This window comes from Eleutherodactylus coqui, chromosome 6 (assembly GCF_035609145.1).
Source record: "Eleutherodactylus coqui strain aEleCoq1 chromosome 6, aEleCoq1.hap1, whole genome shotgun sequence".
Lineage (NCBI taxonomy): Eukaryota > Metazoa > Chordata > Amphibia > Anura > Eleutherodactylidae > Eleutherodactylus > Eleutherodactylus coqui.
Genome location: NC_089842.1, coordinates 171,593,700 through 171,619,054, shown reverse-complemented (window position 1 = coordinate 171,619,054; position 25,355 = coordinate 171,593,700). Strand labels below are relative to the sequence as shown.

The 25,355-nt window shown below is 44.8% G+C and overlaps 1 protein-coding gene across 4 annotated transcripts in view; it reads right to left on the bottom strand.

Moving 5' to 3' along the window:
• Window positions 1–23,428, bottom strand: part of SIX4 (SIX homeobox 4) — a 31,970-nt gene extending 8,542 nt beyond the window's left edge. The window contains exons 1-5 of one of the 4 annotated variants that reach the window (XR_010793203.1): window positions 22,586–23,424; window positions 13,226–13,887; window positions 3,964–4,200; window positions 3,471–3,512; window positions 3,311–3,383 (exon numbers count right to left, since the gene is read on the bottom strand). Coding sequence is in view for 3 of the 4 variants with exons in the window: in XM_066608208.1 (XP_066464305.1) it covers window positions 2,707–3,383; window positions 13,226–13,887; window positions 22,586–23,283 (2,037 nt within the window). In the remaining variant the exon portion in view is untranslated. Of the gene's footprint in view, window positions 1–2,649; window positions 3,384–3,470; window positions 3,513–3,667; window positions 4,201–13,225; window positions 13,888–22,585 lie in introns of those variants that run through there. The other 3 variants (XM_066608208.1, XM_066608209.1, XM_066608207.1) reach the window with 3 other exon arrangements.
• Window positions 23,429–25,355: the final 1,927 nt, after the last annotated feature.

Below are 25,355 nucleotides of genomic sequence, written 5' to 3'. Positions count from 1 at the left end.
GCTTTTAAATGCCCCTGGAGCTCCTACACTGGTCATGTGCTATTCATTGTTCATGCGACCGCAGCAGCCAGTCACTGGCCTAGTGCATAAGTCTTCGTGAATGACCGAGGCTACTGATTGGCTACAGCGGTCAAGTGAGCGATGCATTTCATGTGATCACTGCTGGACCTCTCAGGACTGGTGGTGCCAAAACACTAAGAGTACCTGCACTTTCAGTCTGCAGCACTCAAGCACTGAGGACGTTTTCACCGCTCCAGGAAGCTGATGGCCCCAAATAGCGCTTCTGCATAGAAATGGATTTATAGCAGTGTTCCCCAACTCCAGTCCTCAGGGACCGCCAACAGGTCATGTTTTCAGGATTTCCTCAGTATTGCACAGGTGATGTAAGTATTGTCGGTGCCTCAGACATTGCCACAGGTGTTCTTACTATAGGTTATTCTGAAAACATGACCTGTTGGTGGTCCCTGAGGACTGGAGTTGGGGACCCCAGATTTATAGGACCATGAGCTGCCGGGAGGAACCAAACTGTTGACGGAGCGCAAGCGCTGCAAACTCAACAGTGCAGGTACTCTTTAAAAACGGGTTTGCTTTACTTAGTTATCTGCTCTGGCATATGTATTTTAGAAAATTTTTAAGTTCAACATATGCAATTGGTATAAACTGTAATTGGGTCTTAATGACTGCAGCTTTAACGTCCAGTGCATTTGTACTGCCATTTTGAAGTAACACATCTGACTCTAAGGCCTTGCACTCATGCTTATACATACACGTTAACATGACACGAAATTCTTAAACGTTTTTGAAAAAATTTTTTTTTGCAAAATATCAAGTCGTCATACTCTGACTTGCAGCACTTGGCATATGATGAGTACCAACGTTTACATAGGTAGAACTGTCAAAATGGTACACTTCATTTATCACATCTTTTTCACTAAAAATGCATTTGTCAAAGTGGCCAGCAGCTCTGCGCTTACAAAGGCCGCGGGGTGAAGGAAATGCCGAGAGCGCAAAAAATTTGGAGGCGAGAGGGAACTCGGCATCTTCCGAAATCCGCTACAGATTTTGGCTCAGCCTTTTGCAGAAATCCTGCGTATTTTGCCGCTGCAGAAAATACACAGCATTTCCACTACATGCAGAAATTCTCTAAAAAGGGACAGCTCTCCCCTACAGAAAAAGCACGACTCGTTCATACGCTGGATCTTGTATTGCAGCTGTAATACTGTATCCTGACTTTGAAGTTAAGATTTTTTAGAAGTGGGGCAAAGTACCCCACAAATGAATTTAAATTTTTTTTTTTTTTTTTTTTTTTAACACACTGAAGTAAAAAAGAAAATATGGTACCTTTAACAAAAACGCTTTCTGCTGCCATCCTTTGACTGCATTAACTTATTTTTATATTTCCATTGACAGAGCTGTATGAAAACGGTTTTCTTGCAAAGCAAACTGTAGTTTGTATTGGTACTATTTTGGGGAACATTTAACTTTTGATAGCTTTTTATTTCAATTTTTTTCATGGAGAAAGAATTAGCAAAAAAGTGCAATTCTGCCATTGCATTTTTTTTCCGGCCGCAATTTGAATAATGTGATATTAAAAAAAAAATAGTTGACTTTTACAGATGCGGGTATTATAAAATTTTTAGATGCCATGACTGGTAAAAGGTTTTCTATTTTTACTACTATTTTTAATAGTTTAATTTGAGAAAAAAAAAAAAAAAAAAAAAATGTATATTTTTTTCAATTATTCTCCATAGGGGACTTGAACCTGTGATAATTTATCTAGTATAATGCAATATTACTGTATTGCATTATACTGTATTTAAATGGACAAACGATCATAGCAAACCTGGGGATTTCTGAAGACTTCAGGCAGCCATGACACTTGGACGGCACCCCCACGATCTCTTATCCTGAGCAGGACATTTAAATGTCGCTGTCAGACCTGACAACGGCATTTAAAGGTTTAACAGCCACGATCAGAGCCCTCTCTGATCGCGACTGATGCCGGCTGTCAGTAACTACCTACATCCGTGTACGGAGTGGGTTTGGCTCCCAAGCCCACACCTATCACAGCATATGTAGTGGACAGCTATATACATGCTAACTGCATGAAGTACATGCACTTGGGATGTACATAGCTGTGTGTCATTAAGGTGTTAAGGTTTTTTTTTGTTTTTTAAGCAACCCTCTGGGCCTGGACAAAGATAGCTGCACAACTTCTGACTACTTGCTGCATACTGTGCATTGGTTGTTTAAGATACTACACACTGATCTAACTGGCCAGTACTGGTCACGTGCACAGCACTGGTGAACCAATGAAGGCGTAGTATCTAATGATGCATAATGTGCATGAGGTAGTCAGAGAAGCAGTTGAGCCATATTTGTTTGTCCAGGCTAGAGGGTCACTTTAAATTTGTTTTGCTTTTCTCGTGGCTTCCCATGCTGGAAACACCCTTCTTTTCATAGGTTTTCTAATAAAACCAGCCTACATATTTGCATGGAAATTGTAATATCTGCTGAGATAGGCAAAACAAATGAATGAACACATTGTTCCTCTCTGTTGTTCAATTCTTGTAAGAGACTTCAAGGAATACATTACAATACCATCAATCCAACACAATCAACAACTTTATTAAGAAACAAAAAAATAAAAAATAAAAATTTTCCAGTGATGGACTTAAACTCTAGTAAAGTAACAATATAACAATTTCATATTTCATTAGTTTTATCTGTATTGGATTTGGAAGTCACAGACTTCTCAAGAAGTACCAACATCTTTCCAAGTATCAGACCAATGTTGGCCATCTCCGTGCGAAGACCACGCAAGTCTGTAGCCATCATATTCTGGAGTTCACAAAGATTTCTCAATCTTTCTTCTATTTGTGAACCTGCATGCTCCGTCTGATCCCGTGTTCTATGTTGAGGTTCTTCAAGTGGTTTCTTCATCACCTGAAGGGGCTGTACATTTGAACAAGGAGTAGACTTCGAAACCAACTTTGAATGTAGTCTGAATTTTCTCTTCAATATTCTTTTTGGCCTTCGAAGTAACACAAGGTTACTATCATCAGAAGAAGAATCTCTCCCTGGTAAGTACAGGTCTTCTGAAGATGAACAACTCAATCCCCCAGGAAGAGTTTGCTCCAAACTAGATGCTCCACCATCTGCCTCACGGTCACAAGAAGAGGCATAACTTTTTTGGTAATTTTTGCCCAATTCCCTTCTTTTAAATCTGGAGTGCTTCTTGGATCCTTCACCAACATTGTACAGTTGTTTTATTTGGATGTTCGTTTCCAAATCACCTTTATTTTGAATAGATATTTCAGGGTAGATGGTTTTGTGGTCGTCAGGAGTAGAGCAGAGTGGTGTATGAGGTTTACTCCATGGGTCTGTTGTAAGAAGACAATATGACAGAAGAAGGTAGTAAGCATCAGGGTTGGAAGTTGTTTTTGAAGACAAATATGTTAAATACTTACACACTGGGGAGTCTGTGGCACGCGGTCCTGTAGACTGAGCTACTGCAAAGGAGCAGAAGAGGAGATTAGGCTGACCTCATCTAGGTCTGACCTTAACAAACGATTTTTTTTTCTTTTCAAAACAAGATATATTTTTAAAAAAAATCTGCCAAAAAAACAAAAAACAAAAAACCTCTGGTAAATTAAAAATAAAATTCAAGCAATTTTTTTTGGGGGGTGGATTTTCAAACAATGGCTGTGAGCAGGATATGTTATAAAGAAATAACCTATACTCAATGATTGACTGCAGCAGTCACATGATTGATGTACATGACATCACTGCAGGGACTTCTGAAACGGCGGTGCTGGAGTCAGCTACGTAGAAAGTATAGGTCATTTCCTTATTTAATAGTTTTTTTCTGCTAGCAGCCATTTTTCTTTTTAATCCTGAAAATCCCTTAATTTAAGATTCACTATTTTATTTAAAAAGCAGCAAGGTAAATAATCCTCTTACCTGGACTCGGAGATCATGTATCTTCCTTTTATTGGCCAACTTAACGGGCACCTAGAACTTGTGTCTAGAGGCTGGTGATTCTCCTCAATGCTGCCATGTTCTTGATTATATTCACTTAATATGCAGATCACTTCTTGTCTCTCTTGCAGTAGCCCAGGCTTCAAAGGGTAACCCCAGCCAAGAACAGTTCTAACATGCCACGAGCAATAAATCTGTTCCACCAGTGAAAGTGATAGGCTGATAAAGTATAGCAAAATCCAAATTAAATGCAGCGCTTTTAAGATGACTAATCAATGTGTCTTACCAAAAAAAAATAAAAATTCTTACCCTTTAGGATAGCCTAAGTACCTAAAAAGCTAAAGCAGGAATGTTAACATCTGCATTCGGAACCTCTGTTTGGACCTCCTTCGCAGATCTCGTATGAATTGCCGAAAGAAAAGCTCCTGCACCCAAGACCTTTTTGGCCAGTAACATGTCAGATGGCTGAACAGAAATTGAATGGACCCAATTAGAGTCAAAGGGGTCTGTTTGGCGGTGTTCAGTCATAAAATGGACCCATTCACCCAGGGGGGGTTCCCTTTCCTAACAGGTATGAACATTGCCTTAGTTACATTATGAAGATCATGTAGAAACACGTGTTATTTCAAAGGCAACAAAAAGGTCTATAAATGCTAACTGTACTTTCACTTATAGGGTTATTCTGGCTCTAAGGTATGCACCCCTAATGACCTTTCCCTTCTGTAGTCACTTTCTCAAACTAATAGGCAGTTTGGCATGATACACGCCTGCTAAGGCACAATATATAACATGTGACATATAATGCCCCCTCTAGCTCTGCACTACGGGCTGGTTCGTGTGTCATGCCCACAGATCCCTATGGTATTGCACATACAGCTCTGTAGGAGGAGGTCCAGGCATAGTAAGTCGTTCACTGCTTCTTTCAGTTGTGCGATATCCATGCCAGTATCAGCTTTGACAGTATCAGCTATCGTGTCCTTTGGTGGCCGGGTCTTCTTTCGCCACTCATGTGTCCAAGCTACCAACTGTTAAATTACATCAAACTGCATGGAGTCTTAGAGTGGCCATACAGACTAGGTACAAATCGTCCGAACCTGATGATTTCTGAAGAACGGGCATTCACCTGATGTGCATGGCAGCTTAGTTACTTTCCTCCTGACAACAGATGTCAATGCCCCTAAGGTTCGGGCAATTGGCTTTCAAACGCATAGACCTTTGGCTAAGCTGAACAGAACATGATGTGTATGAGGCATTGGGTGAGATAACTGTCAGCTGAACCAATGTAAAAAGCGTTATCTTAACGGTGAAAAAAATGTTGCATGTAATGCTTTGGTAGACCTATGGATTAAGACCTTTTCACACACAACATTTTCTTGCATAGTGGAGTTCAACTCTCTTCAGATTCCATTACAGAGACCCTACAGTTTTGCGACAAAATCTTTTCTTGGGACCGAAAAAGGCAGTTATACTACATTGCTATTCATTTTCGGTGCCGATGCCCCTCTGATCCGCTAGTACTGGGGCCAGTTTTCAGCAATCCAAGATGGCCGATACAATCTTCAAACTAGCTAATCCCCAAAGAGCGTTGGTAGGGTTTGACTACTAATGCACTACATGTGCTCTGCTTGGTCAGCACTGCTATCATTATCAATGTTTGCCCATCAGAGAGCAATGCATTAGGTATCTAGAAAATCACAACTGCCATCTTGGACAGCTGAATGTGGGATCCCAAATCAGTGGAGCAGAGGTACATCAGCAACAGATAATATCCCCCCCCCCCTTCGGTCCAAGGACAGAAACTTGTCTAAAAACCGGGTAAGAGGAGGGAGGGTCGGTGTGGCGGGTTCACTTTAATGCCCGATTATAGTAATATCACGGCACTTCCTTGATCTTCAGAAACTTTTACACATATCTGAACTATTGGTGTTTAATACAAGCATTCTAGATTTACCAGTTGTAGGTCGTCCAATTTGTATTTTAGGGCGATCCTGCAACTAAAAACTTACACTTTCAAGTAACAGCAATTTTTAGGATGGATGGAAAAGTAATTACAAGCGTGCACTGGGACTTCTACAAGCCGCACACGGGCAGGAAGCAATACAAATGTTTGATGGTCATAGTCCAGTATTCAACACTGCTGCAAGAGCAATTACACTGTGAACTAGGTTCCACAATAGCGATAAGAAGTAGGACAATAGAAACTCCCTAAATATCCTTACTGGAATCACCATCTCTAGAAGAGGATACATTCTGATAAGAACATTGTAGGGATGCAAGATGTTCTTGTTCTGGTTATGAAGAAGTAGTCTGTGGCTACTGAAAGGATGACATTGGCTTTCTTTTAGTACAATGCTTCTGCATGTAAAGGAAGCCATGCTTAACACTGCAGCTCTGTGCCCAGAAAGTCACCAAGCTTGGTCCAAGTCTCACCGTGTGAATTAGAATTAGCACAGCATCAAATTAAAGTGGGTTTCCAAAGTCAGAATGCAAAGTAAGCCATAAGCACCAGTCAGATGTCTCCTGGGTCTAACTGCTCCGATGCAGAAAGTTGCTGCAGCGGGCATATTTCGTTCAGCCAATCACTGGACTCAGCAGACACGGCCATTTTTGCACAAATGACCTCTGAGACCAGCGACCGGCTACAGCAATGACATGAGTGATGAATGACACGCAACTGCAGCTTCCTGGACCAGAGGGAAATCTAACCCGTCAGTATGGCTTACTTCTGTGCCCCCCTCTCTAGCATGCTGTGCCATTTCGTGTGGGATTTCACTACGGATTTACGCCGGAGGCTTCGGACAGAGCGTCCAACACAGATCTGAGATGTGTGAAGCACAGCACATTTCTAGTCCTATTCTTGCTTGTGAACCTCATGAAAATAGGACCTGCTTGCATTCTTATAGTCTTGCACTATCGGTAAGGAAGAGGAAAAACGTCCGTGTACATTGACTTATTGGAAATAATAGAAGTCCTGTGCATTGTGCAATCACACAGAACATCCACGATTCCCAGCTGTGTAAATACGGCCTCAAGTGAATTTTAAAAATGCCAAAAGCAATAGAAAAAGTGCTACCTGCAGGGGCACAAGACCCAAACAGCCGGTAAACCAGCAGCAGCCACCAGCCAGTCCACCGCTGACCAGTACAAACTTCCGGCACTAGTGACGAGATGTAGGAAGAAAAAGGGGATACCAAGGCGCGCAGAAACAGGATCAGTAACCAGTATGTCAGGTGTAGGAGCTCTGTCCAAACAAAGGCAACACATTTCAGTGTTGGAATGGCAAGCTCCTGAGGCCATTTACAGTGGATTGTAACAATTGATACAATGTAAATGGTCGAAGGAAGATGTCATTTCGGCACCGAAACGCGTTAGCAGCTCTGTCCTCACAAAGGCAACGCGTTTCAGTGCCAAAATGACATCTTCCTTCGACCATTTACATTGTATCAATTGTTACAATATATTGTAAATGGCCTCAGGAGCTTGCCATTCCAACACTTAAATGCGTTGCCTTTGTTATGACAGAGCTCCTACACCTGACACACCGCTTACTGCTCCTGTTTCTGTGCGCCTTGGTATCCCTTTTTCTTCAATAGGTATTAGATAGATGTCAGCTGAACAAATGTTCCAACATTAACCTCCTCAGAGCAGAACCCCATCTGTGCAGCTAGGTGAGCCTTCCTTTGTCACTTAATAGCAACCTGCACATGTGCTTAGTGTATAACCCTTTAATGATCTGAGGGAAATCTCAATTTTTGGAAGAATTATAATTATTTTTACCATTTCCTAGTCCACCCCCAAATTGCTTTTTTTTTTTTTTTTTTACTTGACATATAGGGCCCTATTTAAAACTGGACCGAATATAAAAATTTATGTTATTTTTAATAGGAAAATGGTCAAATACAGGCATGAAATAAAGTTTCTCTCCTTTTATGCCCTCTTATATGGTATATTGTTCAATATTTACCCCCCCCCCCACCTAATTCTCCAATTCTCCCATGCTCAGCACATGTACAATGTCGCTATAGCCTTGAAACTAAAATAGGGTCTTTGTTCTCAAGTGTATCTGCTTCAGCTTTAGGGCTCACTCACAGGTATAGTATGCCGCTTCAGGAAATGCACGCATACTCACACGACCGAACTGAGCATACTGCCAGCGTATTCCTTTTTTTCACGCCCATGCGAAATACGCAGTGATGACTGTGTATTTCAGTGCGCAAAAAGAAAAACCGTAATGAGGCCCCATTGCTTTCCTGCGTAAATACGCAGTGATTAGGCATAAGACCAAAATGGGACATGCCACTATTCCCCCCCCCCCCCCCCCACGCATCAAAAATCCGTTTGCATACCCAAATGCAAGTCTATATGGCTTATGCTGTGAGTGAGCCCCAAGACATACAGTCTGTACAAGAACGGTAATCATTCAAGTCAATCTGTGTAGAAAGACATGCAAAGTTGCAGATGGCGCCGACTACGTATTCATGTCCAGGGGTTCCTGGCAATATGAGGGCTATGGTCAAGATTTTTGTGATACGAAAGCAATTATTTCAGTTTTTTTGAGCATTTATAGTTTTTTAAATTAGTAAATTTACACTAAAATAAAGGTTTGTTTTTTTTTAAATTACACCCTTTCCCACTGCAGCTGGGGCATCCATAGGAGCTTCAGTTAGAGGGGAAAACATCCCACTGTAGTGACAATAGTCAATAACAGAGATAATCTGGGTCTGCTAGGACCCTGCCGGCTTGCATAGCAGATGAAACACTTCTACTTTTTAGTACATAGTGCTTGAAACGATACTGGTAGTCCGGCGCTGCTCTTCAATGAATTTCGAACAGGCAGTTGGATAAGATTTGTCCAACTCCTCTTTTTATTGTGTCAATTTCTATTTCTTTGTCCAGAAAGGAGAAGAAAGAAACTTAAAAATGCTTCTACCTTCTCCTCCAGGTCCTCAGCTGTCACTTACACCCGACTTGCTCCTGCTTGATTGCAGGATTAGAGTTTTTAATCCCACGCCGTATTTTTGCCATCGGCCGGGATTAAAGGCCAGGACCAAGCACTACATATCTACCCAGCTTAGTCTTTCAGGAGTTAACCTTATTGAATTCTGCAGTGTTCCCTCGCTTACGATGCCTACCACAAACGGTCCTTCTTGTTTACAAACTAAGGTTGGGCTCACTTATGCACAGCTTATCGTCCACGCAAAAAAAACAAAAAAACACACAACATCACAGACAAGGAAAGAGGACCAGAAAGTAGTCCAACATACCTAAGATCAGTCAGTCTCTCCCTCTCTCCTTTCAGGGCTAGCAAGCAGAATACATATTCTTACTTTTCTATGTTTTCTGCTTGCTAGATCTGTGCGATTCTGCTACTCACACGCAATCCTAATTGTGTGCAGGCGGCGGAACATACAACCACTGACCATAATGGAAGCAGTCCTTGCGGAATCCGTGCTGAAATAGAGCATGCTACGATTTTTCTTTCACTCGCGGAATACACAATTCGTACCCATGTGAAGGAAAACGGGAACACACATGCCTTTCAATGCCTGTGCTTTACCACTGCTTTTCCGCGTGAACTGCAATTGCGGATTCCACAATTAAAATCCATGTGAGAACCCCCCCTAAGTAGTAGTAATATCAGGTAATGTATCAATGTGAAAGAAACTCCACCGAGATTAGTCTGGATTGGCTCCAGTGATCATGTGACATCACCTCCTCACATACAAGAAAAATTCATATCGGCGGTGCTTAATTTTACATTACCAAAAACCCTCAAAGCGTTCGGAGACCTCATTAGACTGAGCAAAGTGTTACGTGACGTACAGTCAGAACACTAATACATTGCATGCCGTCTGTCTGCACTAGAGCTTTATGCTGGAGAACACCGAGCCAGACGTCCCCAAAACGGAAATGCACCGTCTGACCTGCCATAAGGCCATCGCAAGAGAAACAGAAACCGCCTTTAACAATAAGGACTAAATCCATTTAGAAACCACACTGATGGACCATTATGTAGGACAGTTGGAAATATCACACCAATAATAAGACTGATTCCCTTCATTATACCTCATATGTAGCAGTGCTAATAATAGCGGAGCAGAACAGCTGCGATGGAGAAGTACAGACACAGATTGATCGTTGTTCGCAATCACTCCAGAAACACGGAACAGCCATAGTTTTCAAGACTAAGTTGTGTTTTATGAAATCTGATACAGTATATACACTATACCTAATATGTAATATAACCACTATGCAGGTGAAAGCACTACTGCCGTGTGTTCACCAAACCCTGCTTGAGGCAATATAATGTAACCTTGCGAGGACTCCAAATCAGCCTGCAGCTTCATACACACCCAGTAGCATGCAAGTGCAGTCTGTATTCTGTATCACAGCCATCATCCATGAGACATCAAGACTGTTAGACCGCAGATCCACTACATTTAGAACAGGTCTAAGCTTCTTATTTGCAACAGGGGTAAATAAGTCATACAGGAGAGATTGGTACTCCCCCTTTTTAAGTCCCAAGATGATAAGTATTAATGTCGGGCTTATATGACTAAAACTAGCTTTACACAGGACAGCCGTCTCACTGACTATCGCTCCTATTCTTTCAAACAGGAGCGCTAGTCGATCACAGAAGAGAGGAGGAGCGGCCAGAGAGCACTTCCAGCTGCCCCCTCCAAATCACTGAGAACAGGCAGTTGTTCATAGACAATCGACTGCCTGTTTTCACGGGCCGTCAGTTGTTTGGTTTTTAGGTGAGCTAAAAACCAAGTGACTCTGATAAGTGAGGAAGAGCTCAATGCCCTGTGGTTGGCCACGAGTACAATTTCCAGCAATTGTTCGGGCGAGAATCACAGTGTGTAAAAGGTACCCTAATTTCGCACAGGCGAGTGCGATATGGGGCCATGAAACTCGTCCTGATATTGCGCTCACCAATGTGTGATGTCCCAGCGGAGGCGAGGCATTTTTATGTTAAAACCTCCTCACATTACTTCATGAAAGTACCGATTCTCCACCGCAGCTGTTAGCTACGGAGGAGGATTGTTGAGTGCTTCCCATGGATTTCAATGGGTAAACTTCGCATCACACTCATGTGCACCTTGCACACCATGCAATACTGTGTCAGCCCCATTGAAAACAACGGGCAATGCGACGCATTCCGAGGGAACGCAACAAAGATAGGACATGCCGCAGGGTTTTTTCCGCACCACGATGCAGGTAGAAGAAAAATGAAAGGGAGATACAAGTCGGTCATGTGTAGGCCCCCATTCAATAAAATCTGGTTCTGATTTGTGCATTTCGCAGCATACAAATCTTGCGCGATTTTCTTGATCATGTGTAAACAAACTGAAGGCCGGGTTCACATCAGCGCTTCACTTTCCCTTTTTTGGTTCCATCCTAAGAGCAGAAAAAAATGAAAAAAAAAAAACTTATCCAGTAAAATACCCATTGAAATAAAACGAATTCCATTGAAATCCGTTTCCGTTCTGTCTGGTTTCTGTGTTTTGGGTTTTTTTGTGGAAAGAAAAGAATGAAGTGCAAGACTTTATTTTCCATCCAAAAATAAAAAAAATGACAGAAACTGAATGGAATGATAAATTCTATTTTCTTTTCATTGTTCTCAATGAGGGACGAGCACAAACAGAAACTATTCCATTTGTATCCGTTTGGGCTTCCATTTAATTGATCTGTTAAATCACTGTGCATGTACAGTTGTAAAAACAGAGCAGAAACCACCCCCACCCCCCAAAAACGGAGCTGTTAAATAATTGGTCATAACAAAAAAATAAAAAAGTATCTTTCAAAAAAGACGGTAGTTGGGTTTAACAGATCTATTAAAAACAATCCGTTAAAATTGGATCAAGAGGGCAGATATGAATATAGCCTAACTTAAAAAATGGTTTTCACAGCGATGATCTAGATGTCAGAACAAATACAGATCAGGTTCAGCCACCAAGATACAAGAAACATTTTAGAAAGTAATTTAACAGCAGTGGCATGCTGCGCAACTACTACGGGGCCCAAGGCGAAATGATCCTGCTCCCCTTGTACCACCTGCAGATCCTCAGCTCTACCCCCCCTGCTCTCCAACCGACAGTAGGAAACTTCATACAACCTCACACAGCCACATTGGCACCAGCCGGAACAGTGTGGGCATCATCTGACTTCTCCCCTCCTGCACATAGTACTCTATATACACCGTCGATGTGACTGTTGAGTCTGTATAAGGGCTCATGTCCACGGGTGGCTTTGAATTCCTGGATCCGTGTGGTGTACCTGTGTGGATTATCCGGAGCTCAAGTCGCCCAGACTATTCATGGGCACCCGCAGCTTAATTAAAACATGCGGGTTCGTTTTCCAACCTCTCCGTCCGGAAAACAAATCGCAGCATGCTGCGCTTTGCCGCAGGGACGGCTTCCATTGAAGTCAATGGAAGCCATCCGATCTGCGGCAAACCTGGAATTGTCACTCCGGGTGTGCTGTGGGTCCCGCGGGAAAGCAGGAGATTTAAAAAAAATAAATAAATTTTAAAAATCTCCACTGTGCATGTGCAGGGGTGTGCCAGCTGGCGGGTCTGCCTACATGCATGGAGGAGACGCTGGACGACCGGAAGCGTCTGGAATGTCCTTATGCCGCGGGCAGGGTGCGATCCTGCGACGGGGCTCCCGCCCACGGAACCCGGCCTGCCTGTGGACATGAGGCCTAAAGAGTATTACCGGCACCTGGCGGTTTTGCATGTGGGATGGAGACTGGATCCATCAATACTAAGTGGGGGCCACAAAAGACAGACACCATTATAAGTGAGTGTCATAGAGGGGAACACTATTACTATGGAGGGCATTGAGGTTCGTAGCAGGATGGGAAGAGTGTGTAGAGAGGAGTGGTGGCTGGAAGATTTCTTCGTGACATCCTGGATCCGGATAGAGAAGAGAAAGGAAATCTGACATCAGACGTAATCAGGAAATAAGTCACCTGTGATTATAGGAGGTAACTGCACTGTAATAACTATCACGGTGTAGAACTGGTTTCTATTATATGGTGACTGCAATATTTAGAATTACACTAAAGCTGAACCGCTGTATCTAAACCCAACAGGTTATACATTTTTTCTCTCTCAGGGAAGGGCGCTCAAACCCAAAATTCCGCTATGGGGCCTAATGAGTTCTATGTACACCCCTGTTTATAGCCATTTGTCATCCTGTTACATACACACATACTCCTTTCTAAACATAGCATTTACCTTGTGACACGGCAACAGAAGGCAACTGGAGTGTGGAGAATCCAATACTTCCATTAATGAGTTGAGGGTTTGTTCCTGAATTGGGTATCTGGACAATGCCATACGGGTTTATCTGGATGGGAGTGGTAAATGTAACAACAGTTCCACCATCTTGAGAAGCAGCAGGCTGGATAGTCTCACTCTTAACTTCCGTAGCAGGTATTAACCCTGGGAAAGAAGGCTGGATATTTGTAGTGTACGTTGAGGAAGAATCTGTCAAACCAGCTTGAACAACCTTGACTTCCTCAGGAGAGGACACTAATATGTCTGAGTTTGGGGCACCATTGCTTACAATGGCAGAGGCCACTTTCGGAGAATTCAATGTCAACGTCTGCGAATTTGCCACATTTAAACCATTCAGAAGCACACCGTTGGGTCCCTGGAGAAATGAGCCCCCATTTAAGAAGACAGGTGAAGCATTAGAAGATACCAAACTTCCGTTTAAGAGCACTCCAGAAGAACCCAACGAGATCTTATTTCCAATGTGCTGCATATAGACTGTATCAGCGTGCGCAGAAAGGTTTATGTTGGAGACGCCATCTGAGTTGGTAAGAGGATGAGGAGACAGGTCATCTTGGCCTTTGCTCGATTCATCTTCAGTGCTGTGGTTTCCATCCGACTCACTAAATATGCAAAAGTAAAGCACACAAGAAGAGAAATTAACGAAACAGTTGTGGAAATGACACTACTTGACAGTATACTTTAAGGTTCGTTATTTTTAGCAAGCGAGTGCTTCAGGGTAAGCTCTTGTGAGAGACTAATGGACACTTCAGCTCGTGTGAAGTGGCAAGGAGTAAACACAGTAGGGCCATTTGGCAAATATATGGCAATCAAGTGGTGGCATTTGTAAATGAACCCCAGGTGTTCTGCCGCAAAACAAATAAGGATTTTTAAGAAGGGCACAGTTGTTAGGACACCGAGTATAATAAAATGAACCCAGTTTTCACCAGGCAGCAATCAATTACCTAATTTGCAATTGCACAATATAAGACATTTTGACTGTTTTCCAAACAATGGGCAATCAAACTCTGCGTAATTCGCTGCATGCCGCCTACATATGTAACATTTCGTGCTTGCTGCGAGCTGATGATCACCATGCACTATCTTGCCGTGACAAGATAGCGCATGCTATGATCTTTATTGCGCATGTATTTTGCGCAATATGTATGAGCAGCAATACGGGAGCAGAATGGGACAGCGTATCCCGCGCGCAAAACATGATGAACCAATAAGTTTGCGTGAAGGAGCGCTTAATTGTACATTTCCTGCTCACACCAGCTTGCAATTCACAGGTCACCTGGAATAAGCTCCACTGCCTCAGAGGTGTGAATGTATGGGGGAGAGCTTCAGAGCAGTTACTTTAACCAGGAAGCATTAGTTTAGACAGCCCAAGGAATCTTACCTGTCTACATTGTTTGCCCATTCCTCCCCCACCTATGTAAAACCAGGCCTACAGAGATTGCCATCTCACCTTGGAAAGAACAAGCCACAAACACAAGTGACAATAATGGTTGTGCAGCATGTGCTTGCAAGCAGACAGCAACGTATAGGCTTCCATTGTAATATGTGGTCATATCTGAAGGAGTCATGGCTGCACACTTCAATACTTTACAATCTGGGAAGGTTTGATTAGGTCATATGCACTTTACAATCTACAATTAGTGGGGATTTATTTCACTGACATATATAGCGCATACCTATTCTGCAACGCCGTACACAGATTGTCCCCACAGAGGTCCCCGTCCCCATTGGCGCTTGCATTTCTAATTCCAAAAGTGATGTATTTGTATGTTTTAGAGCGTAGGACTAAACACGCACAGCAGAACATACAAACGCCATGCAGAGGTTACTGGTCATATTTGTAGCCAGGACCCAAACGCTGCAAGGCAATAGCGCTAACTACTGAGCCATCGCGCTGCTGGATATACGGAAATATACGCACAATGATACTGCTGAACACATCCCACCCTGAAATAAAGGAGTTTATCTGATAGCTGTAATTCGCTGCATGCACCCGTGCCGCGCACAGGAAGTACACAATGACAGTCTGTGCGCAAGATACGCTGTAACAATACATTCAGGTGAGGGAGCCCTAACTTAAGAAACCCTCTAATTAACGAGGTTGTCTTGTTACTGGAAAACATACCCCCCTCTGGTGCCCTCTGCGCTAAAATAAGTACGACGGTTCCCTGCTGCTGCGATACAGTGCGGCAGCCCCACTACAGTCGTGGCGTTTGTTGTGACAAGTGTCATCACCGGAGATCAGGTGACCGTCGCAGCGTCACTGCTCGTTGTGCTAGCATCAGTGCTCACGTCCTGAGCGCCATGCTGCCAGGAGTTTAGGAACGTAAAGCTGCAGCCGTCACCTGACGTACAGTAACAAAAAACATAAATAAGATAGCACTATCTCAGAAACGGTCAATGCCTCTATATACATAAACCGGCGAGCACACACCGAGGACATGTAGCATAAAAGTGAATTTATTATACGTCTCCAGATAAGGATATAGATAGTGGAGCCCTTTATCAAGCTAGCGGAGCGAGGGGCATCAGGACTAAAGTCACCGATGTTTGCTCTGACAGATATTGCCGCCAGAAGTCAGGTGACCGCTGAAGCCAATCAGAGGCTGCAGTGTCACTGCTCACATCCTGGGTGCCATTATGCCAAGAGTTCGGGAAGGTGATGCTGCAGCGGTCACTTGACTTACATGGATATCATCTGTCACAACAAACACTGGGATCACAGCGGGGCTGCAGGACAAGATCGGCAAGGAACAGGTAAGTATTGCCCCTCTTATGTTGTACAGTAAGCGGACAACCCCTTTAACTGTAATTGATATATCTGCCAGCAACCTACAGCGGATTGTGCACACAGCTCGGTCACGGCTCCATACTAGTTTCAGTTGGTATGCAGCCGTAAAACAATCCTACAAAACCCCATACCCCCTAAACGCCAATGTATGTTTTTAAAGCGTTTGGTTTTGCTAGGCTCTGTTCACATCTACCTCGGAGCTTCTGGTGCAGATGCAGTAAAGAAATAGCACAGCACGTTGCATTACTTCGCCCAGTTAAAGCTGTGCAACATGATGGAAACTCAACAGACGCCAATATAGTCAAAATCTATCGGGCACAGTTTGTGTTAGTCATGTGCCAAATTAAGGGCTTTCGTTACTTGGCTCCTATGATGGGAGTCGAACAACAGGAATACAAGCGCATGTGAATGAAGCTATACGTGCCATCGAAGGGTAAAACAAAAAAAAAAAAAAAACATTGCATGTTCTATCAGAACATCCCACCTCCAGGAAGCGATGGCTGAGCAGCAGTCAAAGAACCAATCACAGCCATCACATTGTGTTGGCGGGATTTATGAATTTGCCCAATCAATGCCTCGACTCAGACAATTCATAAATCCTATCTCCACAACACGATGGCTGTGATTGGTTCTTTGACAGCTGCTCAGCCAATCAATGCAGCTCTTGATAAACCAATCACAGCCATCGCATTGGTTCATCGAGTGCTGCACGGATTGGTTCTTGAGCGCTACTCAGCCAATCAGAGCCATTGCATACTGGAGGCGGAATTTATGAATCCCATAACCAGGAAGTGATCTTCTGTGGGCGGCCGAAGACTGCAAGAAGCGTCGGAGGGACCTGGACCAAGCCTGCTACATAAATATAACGAGACATCCACCAAAAATAAAACCTAGCACCTCTTTTGGGGCAAAAGTTAAAAGACAGGGTCTTTGGGAAACACAGTATTAAGTTATACTGCCATTATGGGATATAACAGGAAGTAATGTGAGTTTTTTTTTATCCTCTCCTGATCCTGCGATCTAGCGCTGTCACCCAGTGAAGATCAGACAGCGCAGGAAAATCTGACCATTTTCAGGTTCTTTGCGCGCTCTCCAATAGACTTGTATAGAAGAGAGCACGCAGGGGCCATCCATGCGCCAACGCGATCTCCAATGGGTGACAGCACTAGATCGCGGAAGCTGGCAAAAATACATCACCCAGCTTCCTGTCACGTCCCCTAACGGACGCATTTTAGACGAGCCGATTCTTGTTTGCACGAGCGGGTGACGTCACCGCTAGCTCATTCGCCCTCGTGCAGCCCATTTAGACAGATTCATTGTTGACTCGTTTAAAAAGAATTGTTTAGTCTTGGTGAATGTGAAAGACTGAATGAGCGCTGTTTAAACGGAATGACAAATGAATGAGCCAACAATGATTTTTAAGCCTACATAAATTGAATGACGGGTGAGAAACGAACTATTCGCGTTCGTTGTCGTTTCGCGTTTAGACCATTAGGCCACTCTCACACATGCTGTCCGCGAAATGCCACTGTAATCGTGGTAAAAGGTGTATGTGTGAGAGCGGCCTTATCGGTCACTTCCGCTCGTTTGACCGATGATCGTTCAGTCTAAAAGGAGCCTTGGTTTATGAGGCTGCGGGGACGGGACAGGTTCCCTTTAAGCACAGACGCCACCGCTGTAGGGATAAGTTCCCAGTGAATGACCTCTCCACCGGCTATTCAATAACTACATAGAACTATTCTGCAAGTACAACCGCATTATTTCAGTTTTGTACGCGCCTTTCAAGAAAAAAAGAAAATGCCTCGGGGCAACTTCGCTCATTAAGTTCTGCAAATAGGAGGCGTAAAGAGACAAAACAGGGAGGGGCTGAGCGTTCGGTTGGAAGAACAGGTCACCTCCACCTGGCAGGCCAAACCAGTCACAAACCTGTAGAGATAAGGGATTTCTGAAGACAACAAACTAACCCCTGCAAAGCCTTGCCGTCCCAGACAGCAGCCTGCCTGATAGAACTGCCAGCACGCACTATTATTTATAGTCCTCATTTAGCCATTAACACAGGCCAAACATGCATGTTATTTCAGTGCAGACAAGCAGCTGCCAGACACCGCCTGTCTCCTGGGGTGAGGGGGAAAAACATTCTGTCACACAACCCATGTTCTACAATCTTTTGGCCACAGGTGATGGCCAACAGATATACAGGGAGACCACATAAAACTAGGCCGCACCACACTCTTAGGAAATCTGTCTGTGTTGCCCATAGCAACCAATCACAGCGCAGCTTTCATTTTACCTCACCAGTATGAGAGATGAAAGCTGCGCAGTGATTGGTTGCTATGGGCAACCCAGACAGATTCCCTAGGAGTGTGCTGTGGCCTACTTTTCCATGGCCCACCTTGTATAAGGTGAAACCACCGGATAGCATACTGGTAAATCCTTAAGGGCGGGCGCATGGTAAAACGCTGCATGTATCACGTAGCGTTTAACTGCCGTGAGCCGGCCCATCGCCATGTATGGCACAGTAATTGTTGACTGCGCTGTCATGCACATTCAAAAAAAACTCTGCCATACATATGTATCATACGTACACCATCAAGCGCAGTTTATTTTTTTTTTTAATTTGCAGCTGTCGCTTAGCGACGTTGCGTATCAACGCCGCACATGCGCAATGTATGTACAGCGTTTACTATAACCCCATAGAGAACAATAGGGCTCTATGGAGCATAATACACTAAAATAGAAGATGCTGTGTTGTTTTTACGCGCATATGATATATATATACACACACACACACACACACACACACACACACACACACGTGTGAATGGATCAATGAAAATCAATGTACTTTCATTTACTTCAGTCACAGCGTTTTATACGTGTGTACATCGTGGGTGTAATTCGCTATTAAATTACGCTTGTGTGAGCCACCATAAGGATATGTTTACATGTAGCGGAAATGCTGCAAAGCTTTCACAGCAAAAAATTTTGCGGTAAATTCTGCATCGCTCCAAAAATTGAGAACTTCCACATCAGCTGACCAGCAGTGATGCGCTCACTACAGGACGCCAGAGAGCGCCGACAGCGAGAAAACTTCGGAGGCAAGGCGAGCACCGCCCTGTTGAACACAATGGGAGAACTCCGCGATCCTCTGCCGCGGCAGGAAAATCCTTCAGCCACGCGGTGATGCAAAGTTGTTTCCACGTGGTAACGCCTCGCATCCAGGGGTTTCACATGGATTGCAAAGGCGATATTGGTCCATAAAACACGAACAAACAAACTTTGCCCACGCCAGTGTAAAGCCAGGCTTTGAGATCTGAAAATGCTGCAGCAGATCCGCTATGTGTAAACACACCTTAAAGGGGTTGTCCAGGGCTTTTTACTCCTGATGGCCGTGTTGTCAATAGTAAAAGTCCCAGATAATCCCTTTAAACATCTGCATTGATCTCCACTTTCAGCAGTGTCCTAGCCCACGTCCTGTTGCTCTATGGCTGCTTTAGGCTGCCTGTCCACAGGAGTTTTTGCATTGCGTTCCCTGCGGTGATAATCCGTCCATGGGGAACGCAATGCACGCTCTCCATAGCATTGCTATGGAAAGCGCTTCCGCCCTGTCCACAAGCGTAGAATCATAGCGATTCTCCGCTGGCGGGTGGCAAATCGCAGCATGCTGCAAATTGCCGCGATTCTCCGCGGTAAACCTGTCAGATCGGATCTCTGCAGTGAGCCTACAGCTGGCTCCTGCTCCCAGGCGGCGGCTCCCTTGGCGGAGATCCGCCGCGGAATACCGCATCGCCCGTGGACAGGCAGCCTTAAAGGGGTTGTCTCGCGGCAGCAAGTGGGGTTATACACTTCTGTATGGCCATATTAATGCACTTTGTAATATATATCGTGCATTAAATATGAGCCATACAGAAGTTATTCACTTACCTGCTCCGTTGCTAGCGTCCTTGTCTCCATGGCTCCGTCTAATTTCGCTTTCTTCTGGCGTTTTTAGACGCGCTTGCGCTGTGCGGTCTTCTGCCTGGTGAATGGGGCCGCTAGTGCCGGAGAGCTGGTCATCGTAGCTCCGCCCCGTCACGTGTGCCGATCCCAGCCAATCAGGAGGCTGGAATCGGCAATGGACCGCACAGAGCCCACGGTGCACCATGGGAGAAGACCCGCGGTGCATCGTGGGTGAAGATCCCGGTGGCCATCTTGGTGAAGGAAGAAGTAGGAAGAAAGAAGTCGCAGAGCGGGGATTCGGGTAAGTAATATATATATATATTATTTTTTTTTTAACACATCCCTTGGGTTTGTCCTGCACCGAACGGGGGGGCCTATGGAAAAAAACAAAAAACGTTTTGGCGCGAGACAACCCCTTTAAGACTACAAGTCCCAGCATGCCATAAAGTTCTACAAACTGCAATGGCATGCTGGGACTTCTGGCTTCAAAGCTGTAACCCACTGCACTCCAAAAATATTGCGGATTAGGCCAGTTTCAGGTGGATCTACACTAGAGAATGAGAGGACACCATTATTGTTCAATTGAGGTTTGTTTGTTTTTTTGCATTTGTTACATGGTATTAAAACTTGTTACATTTATGGGCAGCACAAGCCATTTGGCACTTGAAGGTTTCTCCTTTAAAGAAAAAAAAGCAAGTTTCTGGTAACAAAAGGATTCAAAGTAGCATGAAGGTGTTAAAAGTGCATTTGTGAAGCCCCTGATTTTCCCCCTCCTTGCAAAAACAACTAAGTGGTAGCTAAGGGGAACAAGCTCACATCTGTTCTAACACTCTCCGGTGGAGTCATAGGGGCTTACAGCAACCTCAGCCCCTCTGGCTGAAAATCAGCACCCCCTCTACCCCCCTTTACCAGCACAAATGATTTACTTTAGTATAAGCAGCGCCTTGCAGATAATCCAAACCCTGCCAGTGCATGAGGAAAAATGACCAATCCTTACCGCAAAGGTGCAGAAATCAGTATGCCAGCAAGATCACAAAATGGGCAATGCAAATGAGTAAGGCGATCAAAGGGCAGTGGCACAGAAGGAGTCTCTCCTATCTAGGATTTCAATGAAACCGGAGCTGAATGAGTCTAGAATCAGATTTCAAAACACTGCAGCCTGATCTGCCATGCTGCTCGCTGCATCAAATTTTTAGTAAATCATTTACTCTGTCAGAATTAAATTTAGCAACGCAATCCGCAAAACATGGACCAAATTTATGCCAAATACTGATCCGGGGTCCTATAGATTTATTCTCATGATTAACATTCCCATAGATTTTTTTTTCTTAGCATAAACAAAATATCTCCCACCCCCTCCCCAAACTGAAACTTTTCAATTGTGGCAGAATCCTCCCATAAATGCACCAATATGTCACCGACTTCCCAGGCTAGGGTGCGTTCACACATGCAGGTTTTCTTCAGGTTTTTTAAGCATTTTTTAAAGAAAAAAATGAGAAGTGGGTCCAAAAAAAACAAAAAAAAAAAACAACTTGTATCCATCCTGCAGCGTTTTCTCACACGGGTTTTGTGCGTTGCGAGATGCACAAAACCTGCTGCAAAACGGAAGCCATTATTGTATTAGGCGTATATACGTGGGCAATTCGGTGAGATAGAAAAAATGCAACATGTTTGTTTTGGCGATATCGCTCATTATTTTCTATGGGAGGGGGGAAAAAAGTTGCACTAGCATGCAGATGCATTTTTCGTGCGAGTGCGATTTATTTTATTTTATTTTTTTTACCCTATTGAAAGAACATGCGATTTTCAGATGCATGAGAAAAAAAGTTGCATGTGTAGCGATGCCATGCATTTTTTTTTTGCAAAACGTCACAAGCGCAGGGAAACAAAAATGCAGACTGTGGCGAGTGCGCTATTGGTCCAAAAAGCTCAGACAGATATCACACTTGCAAACCTGTGATCTTCTACGTGACTGCGATGCATTTCGCGTGAAAAACACATCATGCTGCATGCAATTTTTATGCATGTGGTAAATCGCATGTTTCAATAGGAATTTTTTTTTTTTTAATTGCATCACACTCGCATGAATGATTAAAGGAGGAGTGACGATTTATATGCAAGTACAAAGTCATTTTTTTGCGCTCCTATACAGAATCGCCCAAAAACAGCCGACGCAGCGATTTTTCGATCTCGCATTACTAATGTCAATTAACCCATTTAAATCAATGGGCTTTTATTTTCCCGTGTAAGTTCCATCCATACCACAATCAGACCGAATGTGCGCGGTAAAATATGACCTCCCAGGTCAGGGTGCGCTCACACATGCAGTGTTCGTTCCGTTTTTTTTATGCAGTTTTTGAAGCACAAACCAGGAATGATCTAGAACAGAGAAGTTGTATCCATCCTTTAGCATCTCACTCCTTTTCTGATCCTCACCTGGTTTGGCTTCAAAAACCGCATCAAGGGACCTGATCAAGCGCTGCAAGTGTGAATGCCCCCTTATCGGCATCCTGAGTGTGCAGCAGAGCAGCGCCATATTGCAGCAGGCACAATAGAAAGTTTGTGCTCACCTCTTGGACTGCGCCTCGGACGGGTTGCGGTCGCGCTGGCGGCGGTTCTTGAACCAGTTGCTGACCTGGGTGAGGGACAGGCCGGTGATCTTGGCCAGGTTCCTCTTGGCGGCGGGGGACGGGTAGCGGTTGTGCTTGTAGAGCTCCTTGAGCGCGTTGCGGGACTTCTCCTTGAAGCAGTAGACGGTCTCCTCTCCGTCCCAGATGGTCCGGGGCAGCGGGAACTTCCTCCGTAGCCGGTACTTGTCCACCGCCCCCAGCGCTCTCCCCCGGGCCTTCTCCGCCTCGTTGTACCGAGCCTTGTACCAGAGGTCCTGCAGCACGGCGTGGTTGGACGGCTCAAAGTTATGACTCTCCAGCACCGAGAAGAGCTCCGGGTACCTGCCCTGGTGGAAAGCCACCAGCGCCCGGGCTTTCAGGATACTTTCGTTGCCACGTAGCAGGTCACTCTGGGGGAGCGACCACAGGAACCGGGCCAGCCTGTCCAGGTCCCCACCTTGCTGCAGAGCCTCGCACACACAGGCGACATGCTCCGGGGAGAAGGCGAGCGTGTAGGGAGCCCCCCCGCCGCCGCCGCTCACAAGTTCGCTCTTGATCCCGTCCTCTGTCCCGGGCTCCATGGAGAAGGCAGCTGCGTCCAAGGCATCTTCCTGCTTGATCTCTATTGCATTTGGGATCCCGTTGGAAGGGGAAGACATTTTTTCCCCCTTCTGTTAAAAAAAAAAAAAGTCCACCCCTCCCGTGTGATCAGGTTTCCATCGGCCACGCAGCGATCATTACTTCCCCCTCCCCTGAAGTGTAAACGGATCGCAGCAATGTGACTACTACACAACTGCAAACTCTGGCAGGAACGTCCTGGCCTGGAGCTGGGAGAACCAGTGGGCGGGGACTTTGGAATGGAAGACCGGCCGTCGCTGTGGCAACCGTCACTCAAACGTTCGCTCCCCCCCTCCACCTATCCAGGGCAGGCGCAGGCAGCGCGTGCACCTCTACCTGGCCGGATCTGCAGACCTGTGCAGAGGGGGCAGTGGCTAAAGGCACCACGATTATAGATGGCACCTGGTTTGTGGGTGCACTGCGCCCCAAGAGCTTCTCATTACACACAGGTTCACATCAGTTTATTCACGATTTATTATACTTATTTCACTTATTACAGATACGCCTGGCTCTATTCATTTTATATGACTTATTAGGCTGTGTTCACACGAGTGAGCAAGTGTGGTGCCGTGCTGATCACGCGCTCATAAACCTGCCTTTTTCGTACATAGGATTTTCACGTTCCAATAGTAAAAACAAAAACGCATCACGCGCTCATGAAAATCGCATTTACATGCAAGTGCAGTGGGATTTTTGTTTTGGCTCCCATAGGCAATAATGGGCGACTATCGCCTAAAAATAGGACACGCTGCTATCGGTGAGAGCAGAAAATCGGTCATGTAAGTTAACCCATTGCAATCAATGTTTTTTTTTTCCCCGTGCGCGTTCCATTCATATTGCAATTGGACTGAACTCACAAAGGAAAATCATTCATGTAACTACACTTTAAACTGCAGCAGAAATTTATAGTTAAGGGCCCTTAACACATCTAAGCGCAACACATTCGTACAGTGAACAATGCGCTTTTGCGAACAATGCCACATTCCAGCGGGGATCTGCGCAGAAACACAACAAAATTTCCACATGCATATATGTGGTAGAATATGCATGGACTTCTGTTACAGTTTTAGAGACGGAATCTGCCAAGAAGTCCGTGTTGGATTGTGCTGTGTGAACATGCCTTTAAAGGGGTTATGTCTATAGAAAAAAAAATTCTATACTTCATATAGCATATGAACACTCGCAGCGAGACGCAGCGCATGCTACATTAGTGATGTAGCGTTCACTGCTTTGCAGGAAGTGAACTGTAGCGAATGGACGCTACATAACAGGAAGAAGAGGATCTGGCCGGCTGGAGGCGAGGTAACCTGGCGGAGGCAGAAGAAGACCGGGGAGGAGAAGATCTGGTAAGAAGCATGCCTTGGGAGGAATAGGTAAGTATAGATTTTTTTTTCCTAATGACAGAACCGCTCTAAAGAGTTGTACTAGCACCACAGGTTATCCCCTGTCCATAGGATAGGCACTAGGACATCCTCCATTCTTAAGAACAGGGGAGGAGGAGAGTGAATGGAGCACTGGTGCACAAGTGCGCTGACACTCCATTCACTTTCAATGGGACTGCAGAGATAGTCAAGTGGTTGGGTGTTTCTGCCATCTCTGCTGAAATGAATGGAGCGCCAGTCGCGCATGTTCAGCCAGTGATCCATTAATTCTAATGTCACTTAAGGGGGAGTAGCGGGAGACACGGAACCCTCATTCTCAAGATCGGGGGAGTTCTCAGCAGTAAAACCCACATTCATCAGCAAGTTATCCCCTATCCTGTGGTTAGCAGATTGCTTGTGATCCTGGCAAACCTCTTTAGGGTTTGTTCACATGGTGGACAGATGCAGCAACCTACATTATTAGGTTTCTGCATCTGGAGAAATGATACCTACAGAAGTTGTCTTTTTTCTGGCATTAAGCCAAATGCAAGCGGCCGGTTCGGATTCCAACTGTGAGATTCTCACAGCGGGATGCCACCCGTACCCCTGCAGTGACCCGCGGCTTACCTGTCCAGCGTCTGCGCTCTGCTCTGTGGATGTGCCGGCTAGCGCACAGCTGCACATGCGCAGTGCAGAGTCGGAACGTCAGCGATGACGTTGCCATGCGAGGCTCACACTGAAATAGGACATGC